General features: G+C 44.2%; 1 protein-coding gene across 1 annotated transcript in view; it reads right to left on the bottom strand.

The window, feature by feature from the left end:
* Positions 1 to 755: 755 nt before the first annotated feature.
* The window catches only part of ELAPOR1 (endosome-lysosome associated apoptosis and autophagy regulator 1), a 116,068-nt gene continuing 90,409 nt past the window's right edge, over positions 756 to 26,414 (bottom strand). The window contains exons 9-22 of the mRNA XM_007949807.2: positions 22,883 to 23,060; positions 22,061 to 22,189; positions 21,565 to 21,655; positions 19,062 to 19,167; positions 18,501 to 18,638; positions 17,070 to 17,333; positions 14,765 to 14,938; positions 8,217 to 8,397; positions 6,869 to 6,965; positions 6,264 to 6,365; positions 4,288 to 4,414; positions 4,028 to 4,206; positions 1,941 to 2,106; positions 756 to 824 (exon numbers count right to left, since the gene is read on the bottom strand). Coding sequence (XP_007947998.1) covers positions 756 to 824; positions 1,941 to 2,106; positions 4,028 to 4,206; positions 4,288 to 4,414; positions 6,264 to 6,365; positions 6,869 to 6,965; positions 8,217 to 8,397; positions 14,765 to 14,938; positions 17,070 to 17,333; positions 18,501 to 18,638; positions 19,062 to 19,167; positions 21,565 to 21,655; positions 22,061 to 22,189; positions 22,883 to 23,060 — 2,001 coding nt within the window. The remainder of the gene's footprint in view (positions 825 to 1,940; positions 2,107 to 4,027; positions 4,207 to 4,287; positions 4,415 to 6,263; positions 6,366 to 6,868; positions 6,966 to 8,216; positions 8,398 to 14,764; positions 14,939 to 17,069; positions 17,334 to 18,500; positions 18,639 to 19,061; positions 19,168 to 21,564; positions 21,656 to 22,060; positions 22,190 to 22,882; positions 23,061 to 26,414) is intronic.

Raw genomic sequence — 26,414 nt, forward strand, 5'->3', positions numbered from 1 at the left:
AGGGAGATGAGGGGAGGTAAAAAGCATGGGGAGAATAGGTCAATCAACCAGGGCTTTGAGTCATTTTCTCAATGAACTTTTTCCTTTGGCTCCAGTGAGAATATTTGTCCCTTAATGAAGCAAAGAGAATGAAGTGCCTGGTTTGAAAATGAAGTGAAAAAAAATGCCATTCCCTATTGCCTCTCTTTGTGCTTAAAAAGACTTTTGTTATCCAGGTCTTACTCACCTTGCCCTCAAGCCTGTGACTCACACTCAGTTTTGAACTGGTTCTGTACAGGCCTCCATGAAAAACCTCAATCCTTTCTCACCCAGCCTCTCTCCTGAAGAGATCATGAGCTGAGGGCTTATGACCAGAGAAATTCTCCACTATTTCTGCCATTACATAAGAGGGCAGAAGATGTAGCTTCTATACTTGAGAAGAAAGAAATATTTTCATTACAGAGCTATGAGACTTATGGGCAGATGAAGCTATGACTGTGGTGGCTAGACCATAGAGGGAAACAAGATGCAAGCAAGGGAGTAATATACAAAGTGTGGATATATTTGGCAAGATTGGGGCAAGCAGGTTTTGGATATTCTATAAAAAACAAACAAACAACAAAAAAACCAAAGATCTGAAATTCAAACTTCTTCTGATAAGGCCACAATGAAGAGATTTCCAGCAGTGGGTTTGTGGGAAGCTGGCACCCAAATCACCTCAGGCTTGCAAGGGGATGTGCCGAGGTGAGGAGGCAGGTGAGGCAGGGCAGGGCCTCTCACAGGTCCATGTCTGGGCCTCCTGAGGATGTCTTCAGTGGCACAGAGTCAAATCCATCAGGAGTCCTCTGAAAGACAGATGGTGACAGGAGCTGGCTGCTGGGCATGGGCAAGTTTGGGGGACAAAGGAAAGAAATGGGAAAATAGGTGACAGAATTATGGAATTCCCACTTTCAGTGGCTTTGTGGAAACCTAGAAATGAAATATACTCTACTGCTCTTCTTGCTTTCTTTAGAGTCAGTCAAGAATAAGAAAAATCTGGTTAATCTGAAAAATCTCCTGCTTTGTACTGTGGCTCTAGAAGCTCCAGACAGACTCAAGGGTTCCAGAGTGAATTATTCCCTCATTGGTCAAAATTCAAGGGCTAAGGAGGCAAAGGGAGTTACCCTGCAGGTCAACACAAAGGGAACAAGATTCAGCAATCAGAACACCTTACCACCTTTCTTTCTTCACCATCCTTCTAGTCCTATCCTCCCTTTTTACACTCTCCCAGCCCACACTTTTTTAGATGAACTGGTTCAGGGCAGCAGGGAGGTGTGGCCACAGGCAGAGTGGGGCTGCAGAGAACTGGAATCCTGATGAGGTGCTTGGATACTCTGCTGGCCCCATGCCCAGCAGCAGTGGTTGTCTGCATTGCATTTATGAGCTTCAATCTCACCCACCCACACAAAGCAATCCTCCCAGCATAGAATTGCTCAATGATGAGCACCTATGACTTAGCTATGACTCAGCTGCCCCCAAAGGACCTGACCCAGACTCTACCTGGGGGACAGTGCCCTCCACTGGTCAGAGGATAGCTTTGCTTCTATTAGAAGTTGATTTTAGAGACCATCTCTCCCCCCACCCCTCTCAAAAAAGGGAAATGATTCTTACAACATGGATTGGTTCAATAATCCTTCTGGAAGTTAAAAGGCCCAAATAGTCCACCAACTGGAGTGCATGTTGGGAGAGAAGGAGCCTGGTCAGGAGCAGCCTTGGGTCCCAGGGGAAAGAGTATTAGTATGGAAATACAGAAGGCAGAAGGCAGGACTGCTAGGGTAGGGGGAACGGAAGATTATGAGGGTGTGGGGGGATCACAAAGAAAGTGATCCCTGAACAGTACAGGGCCATTCACTCTCCCGGGAGTGGTGGGTGTATTCTCCAGCCCACCAGGCTGATCTCAGGGCACTGCCCAGGCTCCCTACCTTGGAGGTAAATGATTTGATTTTCCCAAAGAGTGACTTCTTGCTAGTGAAGATGAGGTCATCCTCCACATCCTCGCCTTCCATGATGGCACAGCTGTCAGCTGCTGGCAGGTCACAGTCCTTGAGGGTAGCATTCATCACCAGCTTGGAGTACTTATACTCTAGTCTATGAAACAGAGAGGTGGGGAAAGATAAGATGCCAGAATGTGAGAGGAAAGAAGAAAGGCTGGGCTATAAACAGCCCCACGACTTGAGTAAAGAAACTGAAGCACAGCAAAATTGTGTTGGAGAGGGGAGAAAGCTAAGGAGTCTTAGATTCCTGTTCAGTGACCTTCCCCCCCTCTTAAGGCTGGCTGTTTCTGTGGTATCAAAGCTTAATAGAAATAGTGTAATCATAAAATCATTACTTTTGTTAAAAACAGCAATTTTTTTTTTAGTTGTGATTGGGTGAAAGTTTACAGAGCAAATTCATTTTCCATACAGTAGTTCACATATACTTTGTCTCATGACATTGACTGCAATTTCCCACAATGCAACAGCTCTTCCCACTTCCTCCCCAGAGTTACCTCTTCTTGTGTCCTTCCCTCTCATGCCCTCCTGCCCCCTGAGCTGTCTCCCTGTGCATACACTGACCTTCTATTCTCCCATGATTGATCTCTCCAAGGAGTTTTCTACCTAATGTAAATGTTCAGCTCATATGCCTTCTTTTGTTTGGCTGGAAGCCACAGGAGTGAGTTCAATTTCAGACCTGAAGGCTGAAGAGCAGCTAGGGGGCATAGTCTCAGGGGTTCCACCAGGCCCTATCAGACAAGAAAACCTGGTCCTTTTTTTTTTTTTTTTTAATGATTCTGAGTTTTGTTCCACACTCTATCCAGGTCTCCTACATAGATCCCCCTCCAAGTGGTTGACAGTGGTAGCCGGGCACCATCTAGTTCTTGTGTTCTCAGAGTCATATAGGCTGAGGATTGCATGAGTCCCGTGGACTAATTATTTCCATGTGTCTTTGATTGTCTTCATTCTTCTTTGCTCTGGACGAGGAGAGACCCATCGTTGCATCTAGATAGCTGCTTGCAAGCGTTTGAGATCTCATTGCTATTCACTACAGTAAGATATAGAACAATGTTTTGTGTAGTATTTTATGCCAATTGAGCTTGATGTCCCCTGTGACCATGGTGCCAAGCCCACAGGTCCAAGTACTCACTCACTCTGGGTAGCTGGCTGTGGTCAAGAAGTAACTACAACCTTGTCCCTTGTCAGCTCTACTACATACCTGGAAATTCTTACAGAACATACAAATGCACTTGTAGAAACATTGTCTGCAAACACATGGTCATGGGCATACTCCCCCCTGCATAGACATACCTGATCGTTTAGACTGTCTACCCATCTGTCCACCTGTAGATCAATGTTTGCCATCACTGACAAGATAGTACTGTATGTGCAAATGGGTTCATCTTTGTTGTCTGTACCTCCCATTCACCTCTCTATGTCTTCCTCTTCCTTAGTGCCACCGTGTTGATCACTCACATTTGGTACATTGCCCTTCCCTTTACCCAAATCAATACTTGTCTCTACTTATCTAGCAGGGCTTCCTCCCCTCCCCTCCCCTCTCACCTCTAGTAACCAACAAAGAAAACTTCCTTCCATATATAAACCTTTCCTTGACTTCTTACAGTGGATTAGTATATTTGCCATTCTTAAAAACACCAACAAATTAATGATGCTTTTCACTTTTCTTATGAGAATCTAACAGCTCTTCATAGACTGCCACAGGGTACCACCACTTTTCAGAAGCCAAAATGATCGACACATACACTGGATAAATGGCCAGAATCAGAGTCGATGGCCAACTCCAGAGAGATGTATACCCTTGGAGGCTCTTCCTCCATGGGAGAAAGATGTGGCCATCTGCGCCTGTAAAGATTACAGCCTTGGAAACCCTATGGGGCAGTTCTACTGAGTTCTACAGGGTTGCTATGAATCGCAATTGCCTCAAGGGCAACAAGGTTGGTTTTTGGTTTGGTTCTCCTTCCAGCTCAGTGATCTAACTCTATGCATCTCCAAGCTCCAAATACTCAACTACGTACTTTTGATTCTTCTTCCAGAAGTAACAGGTCAGGACGGTAAGCAGGATGGCAGTACAAGTGCCTGCAGAGATGCCAACCTTCAGCCAGAAGTCAATTGTTTTGCAGATGGTGACTCTCTGCTCTGGTAGGGAGATGCCTCCTGAGCATAGCTTTGGTTCTCGCCACACGTATGTGGTCTTCTGTTGGGAAGAAAGCCAAGTGACATAGTTATTACCACCCCTTTTACTCCTGGGCCAGTCCCCCATCAGAGAGTCATCTACCTGGATCCCAGCCACACAGCTACTGACGATGGCATGGTAGTCAGCGGTGGAGCAGAGTGGGCAAGCTGCTGCACTTTCCCATAGGAAGTGGAAGTTACAGCCATCACAGGTTCCATCCGAGCATGTGCTAGCAAAACAGAAAGGAGACCTGAGCACTCATTTCCTGCACTGGTGGGAAAGATCCGTTTGGGGTCCTGTCACCTCATAGCTTGCCTAACTCAATATTTCCCCTACCAAACTATTAGCCCCACCAGGGTCCTTTCCACTATTCCTTAAGACAGCTTTGGATTTCTGGTTTCCCTGATGATAAGGTGCATTTCTGGCCTCCACTGGGCTCTCTACTCTCTGCTGACATCAGATGAGAACTAATGCAAGGTATCTGTGCTGGAGTATGGGTGCCCCATCCAACCTCATTCTTCCCATGGATGTGTGACATTCTGAAATGGACTCTTTAATGCAGCTTCCTGGGTTGGGATTCGAGAATGGACTTCAGGTCATGGATATCTGCTATGTATGTTACTGGTGATGATGAAAACAAGGAAAGTGACAACATTTTGATGCTTTGTCTTGCTTTGTTCCCAGCTCCCCTAATCAGCTGTTGTTTGGGAGAAGCACTTTCCAAACTGTCTTCCTCAAGACACTAGTGTCCCTCAAGATATTACTGTGTGAAAAAAGGGCAGTGGGCAAGGAGTCTGGGGTCAAAGAAATTCTGGAATTCTTGACTTAGTCGTCGTAGCTTGTAAACTTAGAATTGGGTCTTCTAGTTGTGGAGAGACTCCTAAGACCCAGTGCTAAACCCTAAAGTCTCATTGTCTCATTTAATCCTCATGACAAACCCCAGGCAGGAACTTATTATTATCCCCATTTTACAGATAAGGAGAAAGAGACCCAGATAAGGGAAGAAATGTATTCACAATAACACAGCTAGTAAGTGAAGGCACTGATTCAGAGCTAGCTCTCAGCTTGAGCTGTTATAGCCACTACACTACATTTCAGAGTTATTAGGAAAATATTATCCTCATTTTACAGATGAGGAAATGGAAACTCAGAGAGATTGAATAGCCGAGAGTCACTCAAAGCCAGAATTCTAGGCCAGTTCTTTCTGATTCCAGAACCTGAGCTCATTCCAGTGTGCCAACCTTCAACCCTTGATTCAAGGAGGAGGCTGGAGAAGGAGATGTTCAGTAAAATTCTTGTATCCCTGAGCCATCTGGGCACAGTGGTTCTGGCACTTGGTCCCAGGTACCACAAGGGAAGATTAGAGAGTGCCTTCTGGTAACCCCCATTTGTTGTTGTTATTTGCCATCGAGTCGGCCCCGACTCCTAGCGACCCCTCCTTGGGTTTCCGAGGCAGTTATCACTACGGAAGTAGGATTGCCCAACCTTCCTTCCGAGGAGTGGCTGGTGGGTTTGAACCGCCAGCCTCCTGGTTAGCAGTTAAGTGCCTTAGGCACTATGCTACCAGAGCTCCTCCCTCTTTTATGTATTCTTCACAAAACTCACTGGAAGGAAGGCTGTAGGGTGGCAAACAAGAATAACAGCCCTCCCTACAACTGCCCCCATAATGGTCTGGGAATGTGAGGGTAGCTCTAACTCTTCCTTCTGTTTCCCTCTTGCTGAAGATTAAAGACTTGGGGCAATGACTGTGCCCATTTATAAATCCCAAACTATTTTTTCTTTTGTTCTTTTTCAGTTATCTCTGGCTCCTGGGGTGGAATGAGTCCAAGGAAGGGAGACTTTGGCCTTTATTACATTCTTTTGTTTAGCTTAAGGAGCTCTGGTGATGTAGTTAGTGGTTAAGGCATTTGGCTGCTAACCAAAAGGTCTGTGGTTTGAACCCACTGGCCCTCCACAGAAGAAAGATGGGGCAGTCTGCTTCTGTAAAGATTTACAGCCTTGGAAACCCAATGAGGGTCACTATGAGTCAGAATCAACTCAATGGCAGTGAGTTTGGTTTGAGTTTTTGTTTGGCTTACATTGGCAGTAACAGACTTCCAGGGGCAGATTTCAGTGGATTACATCTGACACGGATGGTGGTTGATCTCCCAGAGCTGCAGGACTGGGTCACGTCGTTGGACCTGCAGAGAAAGCCATCCCCCATGAGGAAGAATGAGGCACTCAGCTGTGCTACTAAGGAGCCACCAAGTGAAAGCAACATGGAACAATTCCCATACTGGGGAAATTGGGACTTGGGCTCTAGCCTGTCACACAGGGAGTGCACAGGTCTTGGTTCACACATGGAGAGAGTGGGGATCATGGAGGTCTAGTCAAGGGGGAGATGGAGTGGTCTAGGAAAGGCACAACTGACCAACATATGCATAGCACAGGAGACTCCTTAGGCTGGAAGGGAAGTCCGCCACAGATCATCCAGCATTTCTCCCTGCCTCCAGGGTGGAACTGCCCCAGTAAAACCCAAGAAGCTGGGGTCAGGGAGCTCCCAGCCTTTAGCTATCATTGCTGGGCAGATCTGCTAGACCTCAGACATGTTCTGGCTTGATAAGTAGGTGGTTAGAGAGGGAGGGATGCAACAGAAATTGTAGAGGAGCCCTAGGTTTCGCTTGTGTGAGCCTCTCATCTTCACCTATAAAAGAAGATCACGTCCGGTATTCCCAAGGACTCCGGGGGGAAAAGTTCAGCTGGGGAGGTGATTCCATCCAGAGTCATATCTGTTGTCACCCCTGCCAAATTAGAGCTCCTATTTAGTTCTCACTAGTAGCGTTAACTGGCAACCACTTCTAATCTTTCAATACCTGTCACAGCCAACCTCACTTCATCTCATCACATCTCCTGGGTGGCTCATGAGGTGAACCAAAGGTCTGTCAGAGGCCCCAGGGGCACTTGGCAATCCAGGTAAAACAAAAACAGAGTTCAAGAGGTTGGGTCCCTCATTTGGGGCTTTTACCTCATACCCTTGTAGCTTCTCTCTCTCACACACAACACACACACTCTCTCTCTTTCTCTCTCTCTCTTTCCCTCTCTCAAGCAAGGTTGAGGCCAGTGGCATCACTAGGGTTGGTGTCGCCCAGTGTAGTAACTCATGGTGTCACCCCCCCCCACAGATCTCCACCCATATCAGACCATACAGACTCCTTAGTAATGTTTATTATTAATTTTAACAATAGACTAATATGTGATAAATATAGCTACAAATTGCTTAAGTGTAATATTTCTTGATTATATGAATACTAACAAAATTATTTTGTAAAATATTTCTACATTGAATTATAACATTATCAGTAACTGAATGGAAATCTTTTTTTTTTCTCCTTTTCCTTTACTACTTCATTTTCAAAAATGTTAATGATATGGTTTCACAAATATTAATTACCACAATATTGTAGCTAAAACAACAGAAAATGTGACAAAACCAGTGACTATGAAAACACCGGCAGCAATAAAAGCAACAGCGCATGCTTGTAGCCTGTGCAGATGAAACCATGTGATTCGAAGTGTCACTGTAATTGGGTAATAATGACGTCTCCAACCAGAATGCATTAGAAGGTTCAAAAAGTAAATCAGCCTAACGTTTTAGCCTTGTAGGTATATCGATACATTGCCATCAAGTCTGATCTGACTCATGGCAACCCCTCCTTGGGTTCCTGAGGCACTATCACTATGGAAGTAGATTGTCCAATCTTTCCATTGGGCAATGGGGCTGGCGGGTTTGAACCGCCAGCCTCTGGTTAGCAGTCAAATGCCTTAGGTACTACACCACCGGAGCTCCTGCATTTTAGCTAGTCTATGAAAAATGTTTTTGTTGTTATAACTAACTACAGGGATATTTTTATTAAAAAATAATACATTTCTGCTGAAACACTGCACAGAAATTTTATAGACAGCCATTTTGGTATCGCTCCCTTTGACAGTGTCACCCAGTGTGGTCTGAACAACCCTAGGGATGCCACTGGCTGGGGCATTGGGTTACTCACCGATGAGTCGATCAGCGAGGCTGACAGGCTGCGAGGACACCACAGCCTTGTAGCCTGTCACCTCTTGGGGGATGATGACCACCTGGCAGACGTAGGCTGTGATGGATTTGGAGAAATCTGACTCACCCTCAGGAATCCGGAGGTCAGTGACATTGTCAGTGCAAAGGGACATTTTCTTACCCTGGGTAAGGGGTAGGTGGAGAGGAAGAAGTGGATGGTCACAGAGGAACCCCCAAAGGGGAAAAGGGAACATTTTTTTCACATCTAAAAGTTCAGCTTTCCAATGGTACGTTGCAGTGAAATGATCACCCCAGATCTAATTACAAGACAGATTTTTTTAAAAAGCTAAAAATAAAGCCTAGGTGTCCTAGTTTCTGGAACTCTGGCCCAGGGGTCCCAGTCTTTTTGTTCTTTGGATTCTCCTGGGAGCCTGTATGACAGGATTCTGATGTGACAACTGAATTGGACCTTTACCACACCAGCTCACCAGTTAAAGGTCCTTCCCTATCCCAATCTCCTAATCAGTTTTCTAGGCAGATACTGAAATATGTAATTGATCCTAGAACCCAGTGAAATTTATTTTACCATCTGGCCTGCTCTTGTTCCTTCCCTTGGTGCTGTGACTCTACCCAAACTTTCTAGACATACTTTCAGGGGTTAAAACAGTCCTAATAATCAGCCTCTCCCTGCCTTGAGGTTGGACATTTTCAGCCACTTAGAACCAATTCCATTTTTTAAAATTACATGTCAAGAGAAGGAAGTTTGCTTATCCTCTTGTTTTAACACCCTCGCTGTATAGAACTCTGGAAGATGAGACAGGGTGGGAATCAAGACTCATTCTTCCCTTAGCCTTTATTATAGAGAAAGTATTGAGATATTGTTCCTTCAAAAATATGAAATTTAGGGAATATTAATATGTAACTTGGTTCACTAATAAAATATCATTTGTTCAATATTTTTAATTTAAGTGGACTAAGTATTCAGAGCAGTTTGTTATACTGTAGTGGCTTGCATGTTTCTGTTATGTCACTGGTATTTCAAATACTAGTAGGGTCATCCATTGTGCACAGGTTTCAGCAGAGCTTCCAGACTAAAGACAGACTCGGAAGAAGAAAGGGGCCATTCACTTCTCAAAGAATTGGTAAGTGAAAACCTTATGAATAACAGTGAAACACTGTCTGATATATTACAGGAAAACTTTATGAATAGCCCTGAAACACTGTCTGATATAGTGCCAGAACATGAGCCCATCAGGTTGAAAGACACTCAAATTACAACTGGGGAAGAGCTGCCTCCTCAAAGTAGAGTTGACCTTAATGACTTGGGTGGAGTAAAGCTTTTGGGACCTCTATTTGCTGATGTGATATGACTCAAAATGAGAAGAAACAGCTGCAAGCATCCATTAATAATTGGAACATGGAATGTATGAAGTATGAATCTAGGAAAATTGGCAGCTGTCAAAAATGAAACAGAATGCATAAAGATCAATATACTAGGAATTGTTGTTGTTGTTGTTGTTATGTGCCGTCGAGTCGGCCCCGACTCATAGCGACCCCTCCTTGGGTTTCCAAGGCAGTATCACTACAGAAGTAGGATTGCCCAACCTTCCTTCCGAGGAGTGGCTGGTGGGTTTGAACCGCCAGCCTTCTGGTTAGCAGTCAAGTGCCTTAGGCACTATGCTACCAGAGCTCCCATACTAGGAATTAGTGAGCTGAAATGGACTGGTTTTGGCCATTCTGAATCAGACAACAATATGATCTATTCTGCTGGGAATGACAAATTGAAGAGGAATGGCATGGCATTCATCATCACAAAGACTGTTTCAAGATCTGTCCTGAAGTATGATGCTGTTAGTGATAGGATAATATCCATATGCCTATAAGGAAGCTCTGGTAGCATAGTGCCTAAGGCACTTGACTGCTAAGCAGGAGGCTGCTGGTTCAAACCCATCAGCCACTCCTCGGAAGGAAGGTTGGGCAATCTACTTCCGTAGTGATACTGCCTCGGAAACCCAAGGAGGGGTCTCTGTGAGCCGGGTCCAACTCAACGGCACATAACAACAACAACACAAGGAGGACCAGTTAATACTACCATTATTCAAATCTGTGCACCAACCACCAAAGCCAAAGATGAGGAAATTGAAGATTTCTACCAACCTCTGTAGTCTGAAATTGACCAAACATGCAATCAAGATGTGTTGATTATCACTGGTGAATGGAATGCAAAAGTTGGAAACAAAGAGGAGTTACTAGTAGTTGGAAAATATGGCCTTGGTGATAGAAATAATGCTGGAGATTGCATGATCGAATTTTGCAAGACTAAAGACTCACTCATTGCAAATACCTTTTTTCAACAACATAAATGGCAGCTATACACGTAGACTTCACCAGACAGAGTACACAGGAATCAGATTGACTACATCTGTGACAAGAGATGGTGGAGAAGCTCAGTATCTTCCACCAAAACAAGGCCAGGAGCTGACTGTGGAACATACCATCAACTGCTCATATGCTAGTTCAAGTTGAAGCTGAAGACAAAACAAGTCCATGAGAGCAAAAATAAGACCTTGATTTTATCTTTCCTGAATTTAGAGACCATCTAAAGAATAGATTTGACACAATGAACACCAGTGACCAAAAACCAGAGGAATTGTGGGATGACATCAAGAACATCATACATGAAGAAAGCAAAAGGTCATTAAAAAGACCAGAACATAAGAAAAAAACAAAATGGATGTCAGAAAAGACTCTGAAATTTGCCCTTGAACAGAGAGTAGCTAAAGTAAATGGAACACATGACAACATAAAAGAGCTTAACAGAAGATTTCAAGGAACAGCTCGAGAAGACAAAGTTAATTACTATAATGAAATGTGCAAAGACCTGGAGTTAGAAAACCAGAAGGGAAGAAAACGCTTGGCATTTCTCAAGCTAAACGAACTGAAGAAAAATATCAACCCCTGAGTTGCAATATTGAAAGATTCTAAGGGTAAAATATTGAATGATGCAGGAAACATCAAAAGAAGGAATACAGATTCACTGTACCAAAAAGAGTTGGTCAATGTTCATCCTTTTCAGGTGGTGGCATATGATCAAGAACCAATGGTGTTGAGGGAGGAAGTCAAAGCTGCACTGAAGGAATTGGTGAAAAACAAGGCTCCAGGAATTCATGAAATACCCCCTGAAATGCTTCAACAAACAGATGCTGTGCATAGACAAGGTACTTACTTGTCTATGCCAAGAAATTTGGAAGACAATTACATGGCCAACTGACTGGAAGAGATCCATATTTGTACCCATTGCAAAGAAAGGTGATCCCACAGAATGTGGAAATTATCGAACAATATCATTAACATCACATGCAAGTAAAATCTTGCTGAAGATAATTCAAAAACAGTTGCAGTAATATATTGACAGAAAACTTCCAGAAATGCAAGTTGGATTCAGAAGAGGATATGGGACGAGGGATATCATTGCTGATGTCAGATGGATCTTAGCTGAAAGCAAAGAATATCAGAAAGATGTTTACTTGTGTCGTATTGACTATGCAAAAGCATCCGATTATGTGGGTCATAACAAATTATGGGTAACACTGAGAAGAATGGGAATTCCAGAATGCTTAATTGTGCTCATGAGGAACCTGCACATAGACCAGGAGGCTGTTGATCAAACAGAGCAAGGAGATACTACATGGTTTAAAATCAGGAAGGGAGTGTGTCAGGGTTGTATCCTTTCACCATATTTACTCAATCTGTATGCTGAGCAAATAATCCGAGAAACTGGACTGAAGAAGAATATGGCATGAGGATTGGAGGAAAACTCATTAACCACCTGCTATATACAGACAATACAATCTTGCTTGCTGCAAGTGAAGATGACTTGAAACACTTACTGATGAAGATTAAAGACTACAGTCTGCAGTATGGATTACAGCTCAACATAAAAAAAAAAAAAAGCCTCACAACTGGACCAACAAGCAGCATCACAATAAATGGAGAAAAGATCGAAGTTGTCAAAGATTTTATATTACTTGTTTCCACAATCAACACCCATGGAAGCAGCAGTTGAGAAATCAGATGACATATTTCACTGAGCAAATCTGTTGCAAAAGACCTCTTTAAAGTGCTGAAGAGCAAAGATACCTCTTTGAAGACTTAAGGTGCAATAACCCAAGCCATGGTGTTTTCAATCACCTCATATATGTGTGAAAGCTCAACAATGAATAAGGAAGACTGAAGAAGAGTTGATTTGATGCTTTTGAGTTGTGGTGTTGAGTACCATGGACTACCAGAAGAAGGAACAAATCTGTCTTAGAAGAAGTGCAGCTGGAATGCTCCTTGGAAGCAGGAATGGCCATACTTCGTCTCACCTACTTTGGTCATGTTGCCAGAAGAGACCATTCCCTGGAGAAGGATATCATGCTTGGCACAATGGAGGGTCATCAAAAAAGGGGAAAGCCCTCAATGAGATGGATTGACATAGTGGCTGCTACAATGGGCTCAGGTACAGCAAGGATTGTGAGGCTGGTGCAGGACTGGGCAGTGTTTTGTTCTGTTGGACACAGGGTCACTATGAGTTGGAGCCAATTCGACAGCACCTAACAACAACAACAACAACAACAAAGTATTTAGAAAGGAACAGTGGTGGCTCAGGGTGCAATTCTCGCCTTCCATGAAGAGGACCTGGTTTAAATGCCCAGCTAATGCACCTCACACTCAGCCAACATCGATCTGTCAGTGAAAGCTTGTGTGTTGCAATGATGCCAAACAAGTTTCAGTGGTACTTCCAGACTAAGACAGACTAGGAAGAAAGGCCTGGTGATCTACTTCTAAAAATCAATCAGTGAAAACGCAATGATCACAATGGTCTGACCCTGTTGTACAGGGGATCACCAGGAGTGGGTGACCGACGTGATGGTAGTTAACAACTAAAACAACAAAGTATTTAGAACATAACATTTTCAATGTTGTAAATTTTATTACAAATGGAGTGGTGTATGTTGTTAAATCTGGTGTCTCTGTCTTTCTGCCTAGGTTGTAAGATGTCGGTAAAGAACAAGAGAATGTAATTTTACAGAGAATAAAAGAGTTATTGTAGTTTTTGAAGTTAAAAGAATAAAGGAGAAAAGAAAAAAAAGACACAAGCTCCCCCAAATTCCCCATCTCCACTTTTCTCCTGACTCAACTTTTGCTGCATGGGGCTTGCTTTTTAGTCAGTCTCATTTCCTAAGCCATCACTAACTGTCATTTCTGAGGTTTCATTTTAACTTCCTAAAAGACTTATAAAAACAAGATAGAGACAATTCTCTCTATGGGTTCAAACTGCTGACCTTTTAGTTAGCAGCCGAGTGCCTTAACCACTGAACCACCAGATCTCATAATCTTTCATGTTGTTGTTGTTGTTATGTGCCGTCGAGTCAGACCCGACTCATAGCGACCCCTCCTTGGGTTTCCGAGGCGGTATCACTACGGAAGTAGATTGCCCCATCTTCCTTCCGAGGAATGGCTGGTGGGTTTGAACTGCCAGCCTTCTGGTTAGCAGTCAAGTGCCTTAGCCACTATGCTACCAGAGACTAGTTTATTTCTTAACACAGTCTTTATATAAACAAACTAATTTCTTTGCATGCTGCAGAAGATGGGTAGAAGTTATATGTAAAAGCCTCACCACCACCCAGAGGTACGTATTAAACATTCAAAACCCAAAAAACCAAACCAGTTGCTGTGGAGTTGATTTTGACTCATGGTGGGTCAGAGTACAACTGTGCTCCATAGGGTTTTCAGTGGCTGGTTTTTTTGAAGTAGCTCATCAGACTTTTCTTCCGAGGTGCCTCTGGATGGATTCAAACCTCCAACTTTTCAGTTAGCAGCTGAGCACGTAACTATACTACCCAGGAATGCCCACTCTTATTTTGTGACATTTGAACCTAACTTTCCAGCTGCTAATTGTGGCTTGTTTCGTAATTTAGTCAAGTGAAGCTGTGGTGTGATCACTCTTTACATTTCTGTTTTTGGACTTTGGATCCAAAATTTTTTCAACAGCATAAAGTGACTTATAGTAACATTCTTGCCTTGTCTTAACAAAGCTTTTCAAGTTACTCTTTTTGTACTGTCAGCAAAGAGATATATAGGTGAACTAATAACAGCTTCGACTGGACGGCACATAACAACAACACAACAACAATAACAGCTTATTTTATCTAACTTCTGGAAAAGAAGTGACAAGTGCCATGATTACCGAAGACTGCTTTTTTAAGGGGGAGGATGAAAGAGAACAACTTCCCCCTGCATGGTTGTTATATACTCATTTTGAAGGAATAAGGGAAAGGTAGGAATAAATGAGTACCTTATTTAAATTTTAAAAAATCCTAAATGTTCATAATCCGAAAGATTTAATGTTAGGGAAAATAATAATCACTTACTAAAACCAAATATAAAACCTTTTAACCTCCCAACTCCCTGCTGCCTAAAGCCTTTTTTTAGCTTTTCTTCTATGTCCTCTCTGCTCTGCCAGCCCCTTTCAATTCTCACCCTGTCAGCCCTTGCATAGCTTACCTGGTGTCCACAGAGACTGAGGGTGAAGTGATGGAAGTATTTCAACCCTTTGGAAGTGAAGCTTGGCCCTCCTGATAGAGAGATAGGGTTTGCCAAAGCTGAGAAGTTGTACTCAAAAGTCCTGGCCGAGCTGCTGACTGAGAGGGAGCAGTCATTGTAGCACAGAGAGTGGATCTGAGAGGAAAGGGCTTGGGTCAGGCTGGCAGGCGCTAGAGGGGTTGCACTGGAGAGTGTCACTTACCCTCCCCAGCCTGGCCCAGCCCAAATGGGGAGAAAAAGGAGGAAGTAAGGATTGGGGATGGCATTAAAAGAAGTAAACTAGGGGCTACTGGGATTTTTCTACAGCTTGCCATTCAATTATATGTACATATATGATGTGTGAATCTAAACCTATTATTTTTCAGTAGTAATTCAGTCAAATGTGATAGCCACTCCGGGGAAGCAAGACTGGACAATCTACTTCCATAAAGCTCTACCGCCTCAGAAACCCAATGGGGATCACAATCGACTCATGAGTCAGAAACGACTCGATGGCAGTGGGTTTGGCAGTGGGTTTTGGTGACAACAGGTACCCACAATGCCCTATGCCCAGATTAAAGAACCCTCTCAAGACACACCACCACCCATCTGTCAGTTTGCTGTACTGTGGTGGCTTGTGTATTGCCATGATAGTGGAAGCTATGCCACCAGTATTTCAAATACCAGTAGGGCCACTCCTGGTGAACAGGTATCAGTGGAACTCCAGACTAACAGAATAGGAAGAAAAGCCTGGCAATCCGCTTCCTAAAGCCAACCAATGAAAATCCTGTGGATCACAACAGAACATTGTCCAATACAGTGCTAGAAGACGAACTCTCTGCTTGGACGGCACTCAGAGTGCACAGTGGGTACAACAGTGCGCTTAAGCATGCCAGTGATCATGAAGATGGAGCAGAAGTGGGAACTTGTTTTGTTTTCTTGTACCTCGAGTCGCTGTGAGTTGAAGCTGACTTGACGGTAACTAACAACAACAACTCAAGATACAAGATAGCTCTTCTTACTTTTAAGCTGAAGACAGTAAGGTACTAAGGTATAAAGGGTGCCCAACACACATATGAGGTGAACAGGGAGATAGCTCAGGGGGCAGTGTATGGAGGGAAGGACACAAGAAAGAGGTAACTATGGGGAGGAGGCGAAAGGGGAGCTGTTGCATTATGGTAAATTGTAGTCAATGTCATGAGACAAAGTATATGTGTGCTGCTATGTTGTTGTTGTTATGTGCTGTTAAGTCGGACCTGACTCATAGCAACCCCTCCTTGGGTTTCCAAGGCGGTATCACTGCAGAAGTAGATTGCCCAACCTTCCTTCTGAGGAATGCCTGTGGATTTGAACCACCAGCCTTCTGGTTAGCAGTCAAATGCCTCAGGCACTACGCTACCAGAGCTCCTGTGAGCTGCTATATGGAAAGTGAATTTGTACTGTAAACTTTCACCCAAATCACAATAAAAATAATAAAAAAAAAAAAGGGTGCCTAAGACAGCAGAAGAGAAACTGAACTCTACTTCCTCTTTCCCAGGTTCTCTGTGGGAAGCTGAACTCCAAAAGTGGTTTCATTCCCTGAAAATCTGTCCCTTGCTCCGCTTTAGGGTCCCCACTGAGCAATAGCCTTACTCAGCTGTCATTCCCTCCCATAGCAGCAGAGGGAGCTCCAGGGGAAGAACAGTTGTGGAAAAAGTCCAAGTATCCAAAAGAGGTTCCTAGGGCTCTGCAAAATTGCTGCATTTATTGCACAGATGAGGCATGCATCATTTGCAGACATATAAATAATGGCTTGCAATTATGCATTTGTGATCAGAAAATGCAAATTCATTTAAAAGCATTATGCATAAGTTCTTTTAGTCATAGGTATTTTCTTAGATGCAGAAAGTACATGGGGTAACAGCAAGATTAACCATACATCCCAATAAAGGTTGAGTTGACATCCTAAAGAAGGGTAGATTGGACTTTGCTGAATTTGAGCCATAGCTCCCACTGCTCTTTCCCTTTAGGTCCCCAGGCAGATCGATGTCAAATAACCCACAGGAGAAAATGGTCCCAAATGTCCCTTACTCATTTCCTGATGATGAAACATGGCCATGATTGGAGACCTAGACCCTAGAAGTCAACCTTTACAGCTATGAAATTTCCCTCTACGGTCAAAACTTGAATGAGTGTCCCCCAGGACACCAAACTGGTAATATGAGTCCTTCAAGAACCTCACCCAGCACCCTCAGAGATGATCCAACCAGAGGAGCTAAGGTTAGGATGCATGGCAGAGCACAGGCACCTTATTGCTCTTGGTCCCTGGACCACAGGGTGTGCAGGCCTGGATGCCATAAGGCTGGTGGGCTTTCAGGATTGTGTTAGAGGGGCAGGAGTGGCAGGCTCCAGAGTCTCGATCAATGTAGTAGCCAGCAGGACAGGAAGTGCAGGAAGATCCCATGTCAGAAGCTTCTAGGGCACAGGGACGGCAGTAGGAGGCCACCCCATCCATGACATTGGTGACATTGATGGAGTACAGCTTGGCAACATCATTGGTATACTTTCTGCCCTAGAAACAAGAAAACAAGGGAGAAGGCTGAGGCCTGAGACAGCAGCAACAGTTGAGTCTTTGGGAAATAGCAAAGTACTTTTTTAAAAAATTTAATCAATTATTATTTTTTTTTCCAGTGTTTCTTCCCCTCTCTTTCCATGCTGGTAACCAACAAAGAACATTTCCTTCCATAGTTAAGCCTTTCCTTGACTTTTTACAATAATAAACTAATACAGTACTTGTCTTTCTGTGATTGACTTAGGAAATAGCAAAGTACTTCTTAATCTTTTTCATCCTATGATAACTGAGAAAAATCTCAGAAGCATTCTACTCTTTTACTCACTTAAACCAAAAACCAAACTCACTGCCGTCGAGTCAGTTCTGACTCATAGTGACCCCTCCTTGGGTTTCTGAGGCCATATCTCTACAGAAGTAGATTGCCCAGTCTTCCTTCTGAGGAGTGGCTGGTGGGTTTGAACTGCCAGCCTTCTGGTTAGCAGTCAGATGCCTTAGGCACTATGCCACCAGCACTCCCTTTACTCACTTAGAAGTAACTTTTTCTGTGCGGTTTGTGTCATTTTAAAACAAGACCAAAGCATTTTTAATATTAAGTTATAAATATAATATTTATAACTTATAAATATTAAGTGTCATGAGGAAAATATTCAGTAGATACTGTTATATGTAAAAAGCAGGTCTTTTCCTTATAAAAGAGGAAAAAAATGTATTTGTAGAGAAATTAAGACTGTATAGGAAATACTTCAGATGTTAATAGATTATCTCTGGGTGGTAGGATTATGAATAATTTAATTTTTTCTTCTTGTTTATTCTGTTTAAGTTTTCTGCAATAAACCTGTATTATCTTGAGTGAAGAAAATAAAACCAAGATATTATTATTATTAAAAGCAACAGCAGGGCTGCTAGAGGGTGAACTAGGTCAGGCACTGATATTCTCTGGGTAGGGGCTGCTGTGGAGGGATTAAGTGTCATTTTCCCTGGAAATCATTTGGGTAAGACTAGATGATCCTCAGGTGGCTGAGTAGGGCAGTTCTCTGTTTGACATCTTAAGCTCCCTCTAAGGCTTGGATTCTGAACCTCAAACTCACTCTTAAGCTAACGGCAGGAATCCTGTAAGGTTCGGAAGGTCTCCTCTGGGAGTTGAGTGAGGAAAGGGAAGGAACTTACTGCCTCATGGAAAGTGGTCCTCTGGAAAGCCCAGGTGAAGCTCATGGTTGCATTCTTCTCAATGATGTAGGTGTAGGATTGTTTGCCTTTGGAGCCTTTCCACGTCTCCACAGGAGTGTTGGTCCTGGAATTCATGCCCTGAGCCCAGACAAGTGAAGGAAGGCATGATGGCTGGCAGGATAAGGCACCCATAACTGCCTTCACCCCAGGAGTGATCACAGACTCATGTCAAACTGTGAATTCCTTGATGGTCAATTCAGGTCCTTTCACAGTGAAATCACTACAAGTAGATACCAAAAACCAAACCCACTGCCATCGAGTTAATTCCGATTCATAGCCACCCTTTAGGACAGAATAGAACTGCCCCGTAGAGTTCCCAAGGCTGTAAATCTTTATGGAACCACCGACCTTTTGGTTAGCAGCCAAATGCTGTAATCACTCCGCCACCAGAACTCCTTACTCCAAGCAGAGGTCAGTTATGTTGACACACCAATGGAACAGATGGGTCAACCCTCCCAAGAGTCCCCAGAAGCCTCTCAGTGGGCAAAGAAAGGAACATACCACCATGAAGTAGAGCTCACAGTTCACAGAACAGATGGTCTCAAAGACGAATGTGATCCTGGCCACCTCTTTATTCTCTGAGTCTGCCATCACAGACTGTGGCGGTCTGTGGGGGGGGGGGTACAGAGGTTAAAAGTCAGTTCCAGAGGCCAGGTGATGCTTACTGAAGTGCCCAAACAGGAGCAAAGGGTCTGTTGGGGGCCAGGGTCACGTTCTGAGTATGATGGAAAGAGTGTGGATTCAGTCCACCCTGGCTATGTGACCTTGATCTAGCCAAATCAGTTTCCTTGTGGATAAAATGGAGAAAATAATATTTTTCTTATCTCCCTCCCACCATCGTGGTGAGCTCCAAAGGCATAACACACATGAAAGTATGTGTCGTAAAACGCAAAACCTCATGACCCAGAGTGTGGTCTCCAATCAGCACCATCAGCATCACTGGGAGTTTATTAGATATGCAGAAGCTCAGGCCCCACCCAGCCCTCCTGAACCAGAATGTGCATTTAACACAATTTCTAGGTGGTTTGAATACACATTAAATTTTGAGAGACACCGCTATCATAAGATGCCACTTGTCTACGTTTACTTAGCAGCTCACTCTCCAAGATGGCAGGAGCTTTGCCTGGGGGCAATGAACAGAAATGTCAACCTGTAATCTCTCCAGCAAAATTTTCAGGCAGGTCCTACTTTTGGGAGAGAAAGCCATGTCCAAGAAGTGGGGAGGCACTTTCCTATGATCAACAGATCTGCAAGTGAAAAGTGCTTTTTGGAATATTACAAAAAAGAAATAACCAGAAAAGTTTGTTCATCTTGCAAAAAAAAGAATCTAACTAGTCCCCTCTGAGTAATATGGGTTAAGAGGAGGAAAACTAATACCTTTTGAACAACTACCAGGGGTTGAGCACTATCCCAGGAAGAGAAAGGAGAGAGCGGGAAGGAAGGAGGGAATGGAGAAGTCAAATTGGCAATAGCCAAGCCCAGTCATCTTTAAGCACATATGGGCAGACTGGTTCACTTTGCCTTTGGGAATCCATTTATTGCTTTCCTTTTAACTGTAGTCATTATCCTGCCATCTGAGGACTCCAGTTTCCAGCAACTGTCTACCTAGTTGGATTAACCAGTGGGCTGGAAGAATCATCTCAACTTGAGTTAATCCTAAATCATAGACTGTCCACCCCTTTAATTTACAGGTGAGGAACTTGAAGTCTATAAAGGCAAAGGACTTTACCAAGTTCACAAAGTGAGCAAGTGGTGAAGTTTAAGTACTCTGACTTCTAGTCCAGTGCTCTTTCCACTGGACCACACTGCCTATAGTGTTTTTTTTTTTTTTTTAAGACAAAAAAATGGCTTGTTGTCCTAGATCTTCTTGGGATATGGAGACAAATATGAGAATGAGAACAATTCCTCCCAGTCTTCTTACCACAGATAAAGTGTCTGTGGGCACTTGTAACCCTATTTTTAGAACTTCTATCCTATCTGGCACTGGAAGGAGGAAGAATTCAAGAATTCATCAGTTGGTGTGTGGTCAGCTGATGGGGGAAGCTAACTAGGATGGCAAAGCAATAGGCAAATCTGTATGGGCAGCAACTAAGAAGCCACATGAGCATCCAGGTTAGCCTTGCCAGACCATTACTGTGCTCTTCTCTGTTCCGAACTGATGCTTTAGAATGAAATGAAATTCAGCTCCAGAAGCCTTCTCTACACCACTGCCACTGTGGTAGTTAAGGTTGTGTGTCAACTTGGCTGGGCCTGGTTTTGAGTGGCTGGGCAGCTGGTGGTAGTTACTCTTCATGATGAGACTGGCAATCAACTCCATGGTGGAATCTGCCACAAGCAGCTGCTTTAGGGATGTGGTCCATATATAAGGAGAAGCTTTGGGAATGGTCTCTAACTTTTTGGCATGCTTGGACCCTGCATGTAGCTGAGTCTTCATTTAGCAGCCTGCCATATTTCCTGCCAGTCCTAGGACTTTTAATGGGACTGTGTCATTTTATTTGTCAACCTTGGGCTTGTTAGCCTCAGCAGCCAGCAGCTACCTGAGTGAAGAGACACCTCTAGCTTCAGTGGTCTGGGAGCAAGAGGCAGAGCTAAAGCCCAAGGTCAAGGGGCTCTCACCCAGCCCCCAGAGTCTGACACTTAAAACTCAGATTTCTAGCCTCCAAAACTGTAAGAGAATAAACTCCTGTTTGTTAAAGCCATTCCACCTGTGGTATTTCTGTTAGAGCAGCACAAAGTAACAAAAACATCCATCAAGTTGATTCCAACTCATGATGATTGTTAAAGAGTATAACTGTACTCTATAGGGTTTCCTTGGCTATAATCTTTATGGAAGAAAGTCATTAGGCCCATCTTCTGCATTGCCTCTAGGTGGGTTCAAAATTCCAACCTTTGGGTTAGTATCTGGGGGCAAACTGTGCCACTGAGAGATGCAACATTCCAACACATGTAGAATTTGGATGTAGCCAAGTTAGCTTGGGTTTCCCCTTGGCTTTGTATTCCTCACCTAAATCCTGGCACAACCAGGGTAAGAATCATGAAGTCATTATCCGAGGCTCCAACAGCAGTATAAATGTAATCACCAGCCACCTCCCAGCCTGGAAAATGAGAAGACAGTTAATGCTCTGGTGCCTCTTGGGTGCAAGGCAGATGTGTATCCAGATGTACATCCACCTCTGGAAGGCAGAGACAGCACCATCTTTTGAGGTGTCCAGAACCATTGCTGAACACAAACGTATCCCCCTGCTTTGGTTGAAGACCCTGAAGCTCTCAGAGCAAGCCTTTTGGAGTGTGTGCACATTGTTTCCAGTTTTGTTTCTGTCTCTGAAACTAAGGCTTGGCGGAATATATGTCTATGAGGGTGGAACTTTCATTGTAATTCATGACATGATTAGCTTACTTTTCTCAGACATGACTATTTTGAAGAAATAAGAAGTTGAAATAGCCCCCAAGAATGTGCAAGGATGGCTTGGGGTGGGGAGTGGGGGGAGCAGGGCAATTACCTTTCATGCCCTTGTACTCAAAGTTGATCCCACTGAGAACGGTTGTCTCCATGTTCATGGGCAGTGTGTTCCACCATTTGTATTCAAATCCGAGGGCAGGTTCAGTCCCAGCTGGGCAGTGGGTACAATCTGGGGGAACCATAAGACCCACGCATTTAGCATACAGGCTGCAACCACCCTGACTGGAGCTGCTGCCACACAGACAAGTGGCAAAAGTTGTGGACAGCCAAAAATGGGTGGTGCCGAAGACCACTGCAGTCATATCAAATTGACTCAAAAAATATTCTGACAAAGTGTTTGACAAACACTTTGACCCTTCATTCCAATAACACAGCCAGCCTTTATGTTCCCACCAAAACTTTTCATTTCAAAACTTAAATGTACCTACTAGTTGGATACATGTAGTATTATTTGTCACATTATCATCACTAAATACACTCCCATTAATAGGTACAGAAATCTTCCCAAGTCCTTTTTGTGGCATGGTTTACAGGCTCTAATTGGGTCAAGCCAGGCCCCCAAACCTTTTAGTTAGCATCCCTGCCATATGGTGGAATCATTATTGTGAGGATTGGGTACCTTCGAGCCTCAGTCACATTCACAGTTAGAGGAGGAGGAAGGTGGACAGTTCTCAAGTCTGACTTTGACCCACAGACAGGGCCAGTCCCTGACCGCTTTTCTTCTGAACTTCGTTCTTAACTGTTTCTCTTGGAAGGGCAGACTCTGTGTTCAGTTGCCCACTCTGAGCGCCCACGTGGCCTGCCCACATGAGTGATGTAGGCATGGAAGAAATGTAGGGAAAAGGGCAGGTGAAGGGTTTACCAGAGCCATTGGAGTAAGACCCATAGGGGCAGGGCTCGCAGGTGCTGTTGTTGGTTTTGAAGAAGCCTGGGTTGCAGGGTGGGCAGAGGGTCTTCACTCCAGAGGCAGGCAGCTTCACCGCCCCTTCTAGATCCTCACTGCAGGTTTTCGGCTCAGCCCATTTGTACATGAGCTGCGTCTGCAGAAATGGATTAAGCACGGCTCAGCCTGGGTGGGGTTTAGCACATCTTTAGGAATCTAACTAGAAGATGGGGTGAGAGGAGTGGAATTCTGGGCTAAAATGAAAGTTTCATCAGTGCGGGGAACGTTGTTTTGGTCGTGGGCGTATCACAAGCTCCTAACCCAGTGCTTGGCACATGGTCATGCTCAATAAATGTCAGCTGGGTGAATGTCACCTGGAACAAGAGGAACAGACCTAATGAGGGCTGGTGTGACAGAGGGAATCGAGGGACCAGGTGTCTTCAGAGAAAGCTCTGAGTCCGCTGTAGAATGTTATCACTACCAGCATCTCAGAGAAAGCAGGTGGTGAAAATGCCAGAACACAGAGAGGCATGGAGTGGAGGTGGCTTACGTAATCCTGGGAAAGAGGGGGAGACTAAGATGTTCCAACTTGTCTTCCAAGTGTCACATTCTTTGCTCTTTCATTCATTCAATAAACACTTATATATAGCCTAATACATCTATGTGCCAAACCTGGGAACTCAGAGATGATGAGATGTGGCGCCTGACCTTAAGGAGCTCACCATCTAACAAGGGCAACAATTGCATAAGTATCCATGTGGGAATAGGAACAATGTGTGCTTTGTGAGCATTAAGGCATCAAGGCCCAAGAGACAGCCATCAGGTCAGCAGACAAGAAAGGCCAGGTCTGTCAACCACCAGGGCTGTCTCTGTTCTGTATGGAAGCACTGGGTACAGAAGAAGATATGACGTGTAGGAGGCCCCTGCTGAGCTTCAGGCTTCTTGGGCAACCTCAGATGAAGCTAGAGACAAAAAGGTATCTTTATGAATTGCACTGAGCTAATGATAAGAATTATCTGTGCAGCATGCCATCCATGTGGAAAGACGGATGAGAAATACACCTGTCTATTTTATTTAGGATAAGAAATGACTAGATATTAATGAACAGTGGTCCTCGGTTCATGCTCCCTTCACTGATGGTGAGCCCTGGCTCCTCCTCCCCCTGCTCAGCTCAGTGAGCCTCCCTCTGAAGAGGAACTGGTGGCCACAGCTCCCTAAGCCCTGCCTGTCTCCTGTGAGTCTACATGAGGAGGATCAGGGGAGCAGGGAGACTGATGTGGGCTGTCTCTTAGAGAAGCACATTCAGTAGCCCTAATGGATTGGTCAAGTTAACATGAAAGGACAAGGGCAACTGTAGGAGCTGGCTTAAGGAGTGTCCCTTGATTTTTGAAATACAGCTTAGAAGACAAACTGAAATCACAAGAGTTAGCAGAACCAGGATGCCCTCAGGTACAACACATAGACCTCTGGAAGGCTCCTGTGGTGAAAGCATATGCATGAACACTCCTTAAACGGACAGGCTTCAGCTCACCTCTCCCTGAGCCAGGCTTTGGCCGGGCTGCAAGGTGGGAGGACTGGCTGTGGTCACATGAGAGTCTAAAGGCCTTAGTGGTGGTCAGTGTCACAGACAGCAAAGCACACTGTAGCTCTAGAAGGCCTTGGCCTAGACCTGGGAGGGGAGAGAGGGGCAGAAGGAAGCAAAGACAGCTGAGATTTAGCCACATGTTTTGACTAGGAGGGAGGAGAGGAACAGGATTAATTTCCCCCACTTTATTAACAAGTCAATGAGGCCAAAGAAAGGAAAATAATTTTTACAAGGTCGTACAGAACACCAGATATTATAGAACAGAGTCTAAGGTGCAACTGAAAAGATACACAGCTATTCTCCTGGCTGCTAGGGGAGGTGAAGATGCTCCAAATATGAGGGACGGAGGCAGAGATAACTATGAAGAATAATCACTGTTATGAACTAGACTTTATTCCATGCATAATTAGCAGGGAGAATTCAGCCAGCCAGCCAACAAACATGTATGCATCTTAATAGCTAAGCACTGTGCTTAGAGCTGAATGCAGATTTCCTGACTCTGAATTCTGTCTCCTGGAGTCTCTGACTTAAGAACACAGATAGTTCATCCTAATGTCTAATCTAAAACAGATTCCTCCATCTGTGCCCTAGAACCCATACCTGCTCACTTGCTGCTGCTCCTTGAAGTCACCAGGCACACCTCTGCCTCTGAGCCTATACCCCTGTTGTGCCCTCCACCTGGAAAGCTTCATGGTTCTTCTTTCATCTCATTCAGGTCTCTGTCAAATGTCACCTCCTCAGAAAGACTATCTAAAATAGCACTCCCCTCTGTCATCCTCCGTACCCTAAAAAATCCAAAGCAGTGGCTATCAAGTCTATTTCAATTTATGACAACCCCATGTGTGTCAGCATAGAACTGCTCCATAGAACTTTCAGCATTTCAGTGGCCACGACCTTTTGGAAGCAGATCACCAGACCTTTCTTTAGAGGTACCTCTGGGTGGGTTTGAACTGGCAGTCTTTCTGTTAAATGCTTAACTGTTTGCATCACCCAGGCACTCCTCTTAACCCCCTAATCCTGTTTCATTTTTTAATTCCTACTACTGACTACCATTTGATATATTATACATCTTTTTGCTGTTTATCTGTCTAGGATGTACAAAGCACAGATTTCCTCTCTATCCTCTCCCCAACAAGAATTAAACTCTTTTCAGAGCTAGACATTCCTTTAATTTTGTTAATTAATATATACCTAGAGCCTAGCATGGGAGCTCTGGTGGCGTAGGGCCTAAGGCATTTGACTGCTAACCACAAGGCTGGTGGTTCAAACTCACCAGCCACTCCTCGGAAGGAAGACTGGGCAATCTACTTCTGTAGAGATACCACCTAAGAAATCCAAGGAGGGGTCTCTATGAATCAAATTGACTTGATGGCAGTGAGTTTGGTTTGTATTTTTTTAGTGCCTGGCACATAATAGGTGCTCAGTAAACATTTGCTGACTGAAGAGGCCTTCCTTGGCCCCTCAGTCAGAATTGGGTGCCACTCGTCTATTAGGTGCCCATACTGCCTTTCACATCCCTCTCTCATGGCCTTGACCAGGACCAGCTTGTGATTGTTGGGAGCCCTTCTCCTCTCTCCACACTCTCACTCAAGCCTGTGAGCTCCCTGATGGCAGGAGCCTGTCTGAGGCATCTCTGAATCCCCACTGTGGACCCCAATGCCTGATATAACAATTGGCATTCAAAAACTGTTTTTTGACTCAATGGCAATCTCAGCTGTGAAGGAAAGTCTTATGAGGCAGAACACTTGGAGGAGAAAGAAACATCAGAGATTGAACAAGCCCAGCCATTCTCCAGGAAGCCAGGAACTGGGAATCATTCCCTTCATCAGTGCACCAAAGTAGCACTCAGAGGACAAATTTGATGAGCTCCATCAGGAAATAATAATAATGATAATAATGCATGACACCAGGCAGGCATCGACCAGC

The sequence above is a fragment of the Orycteropus afer genome, unplaced genomic scaffold, assembly GCF_000298275.1.
Source record: "Orycteropus afer afer isolate SDZICR_OR568_19922 unplaced genomic scaffold, OryAfe1.0 scaffold00010, whole genome shotgun sequence".
NCBI lineage: Eukaryota > Metazoa > Chordata > Mammalia > Tubulidentata > Orycteropodidae > Orycteropus > Orycteropus afer.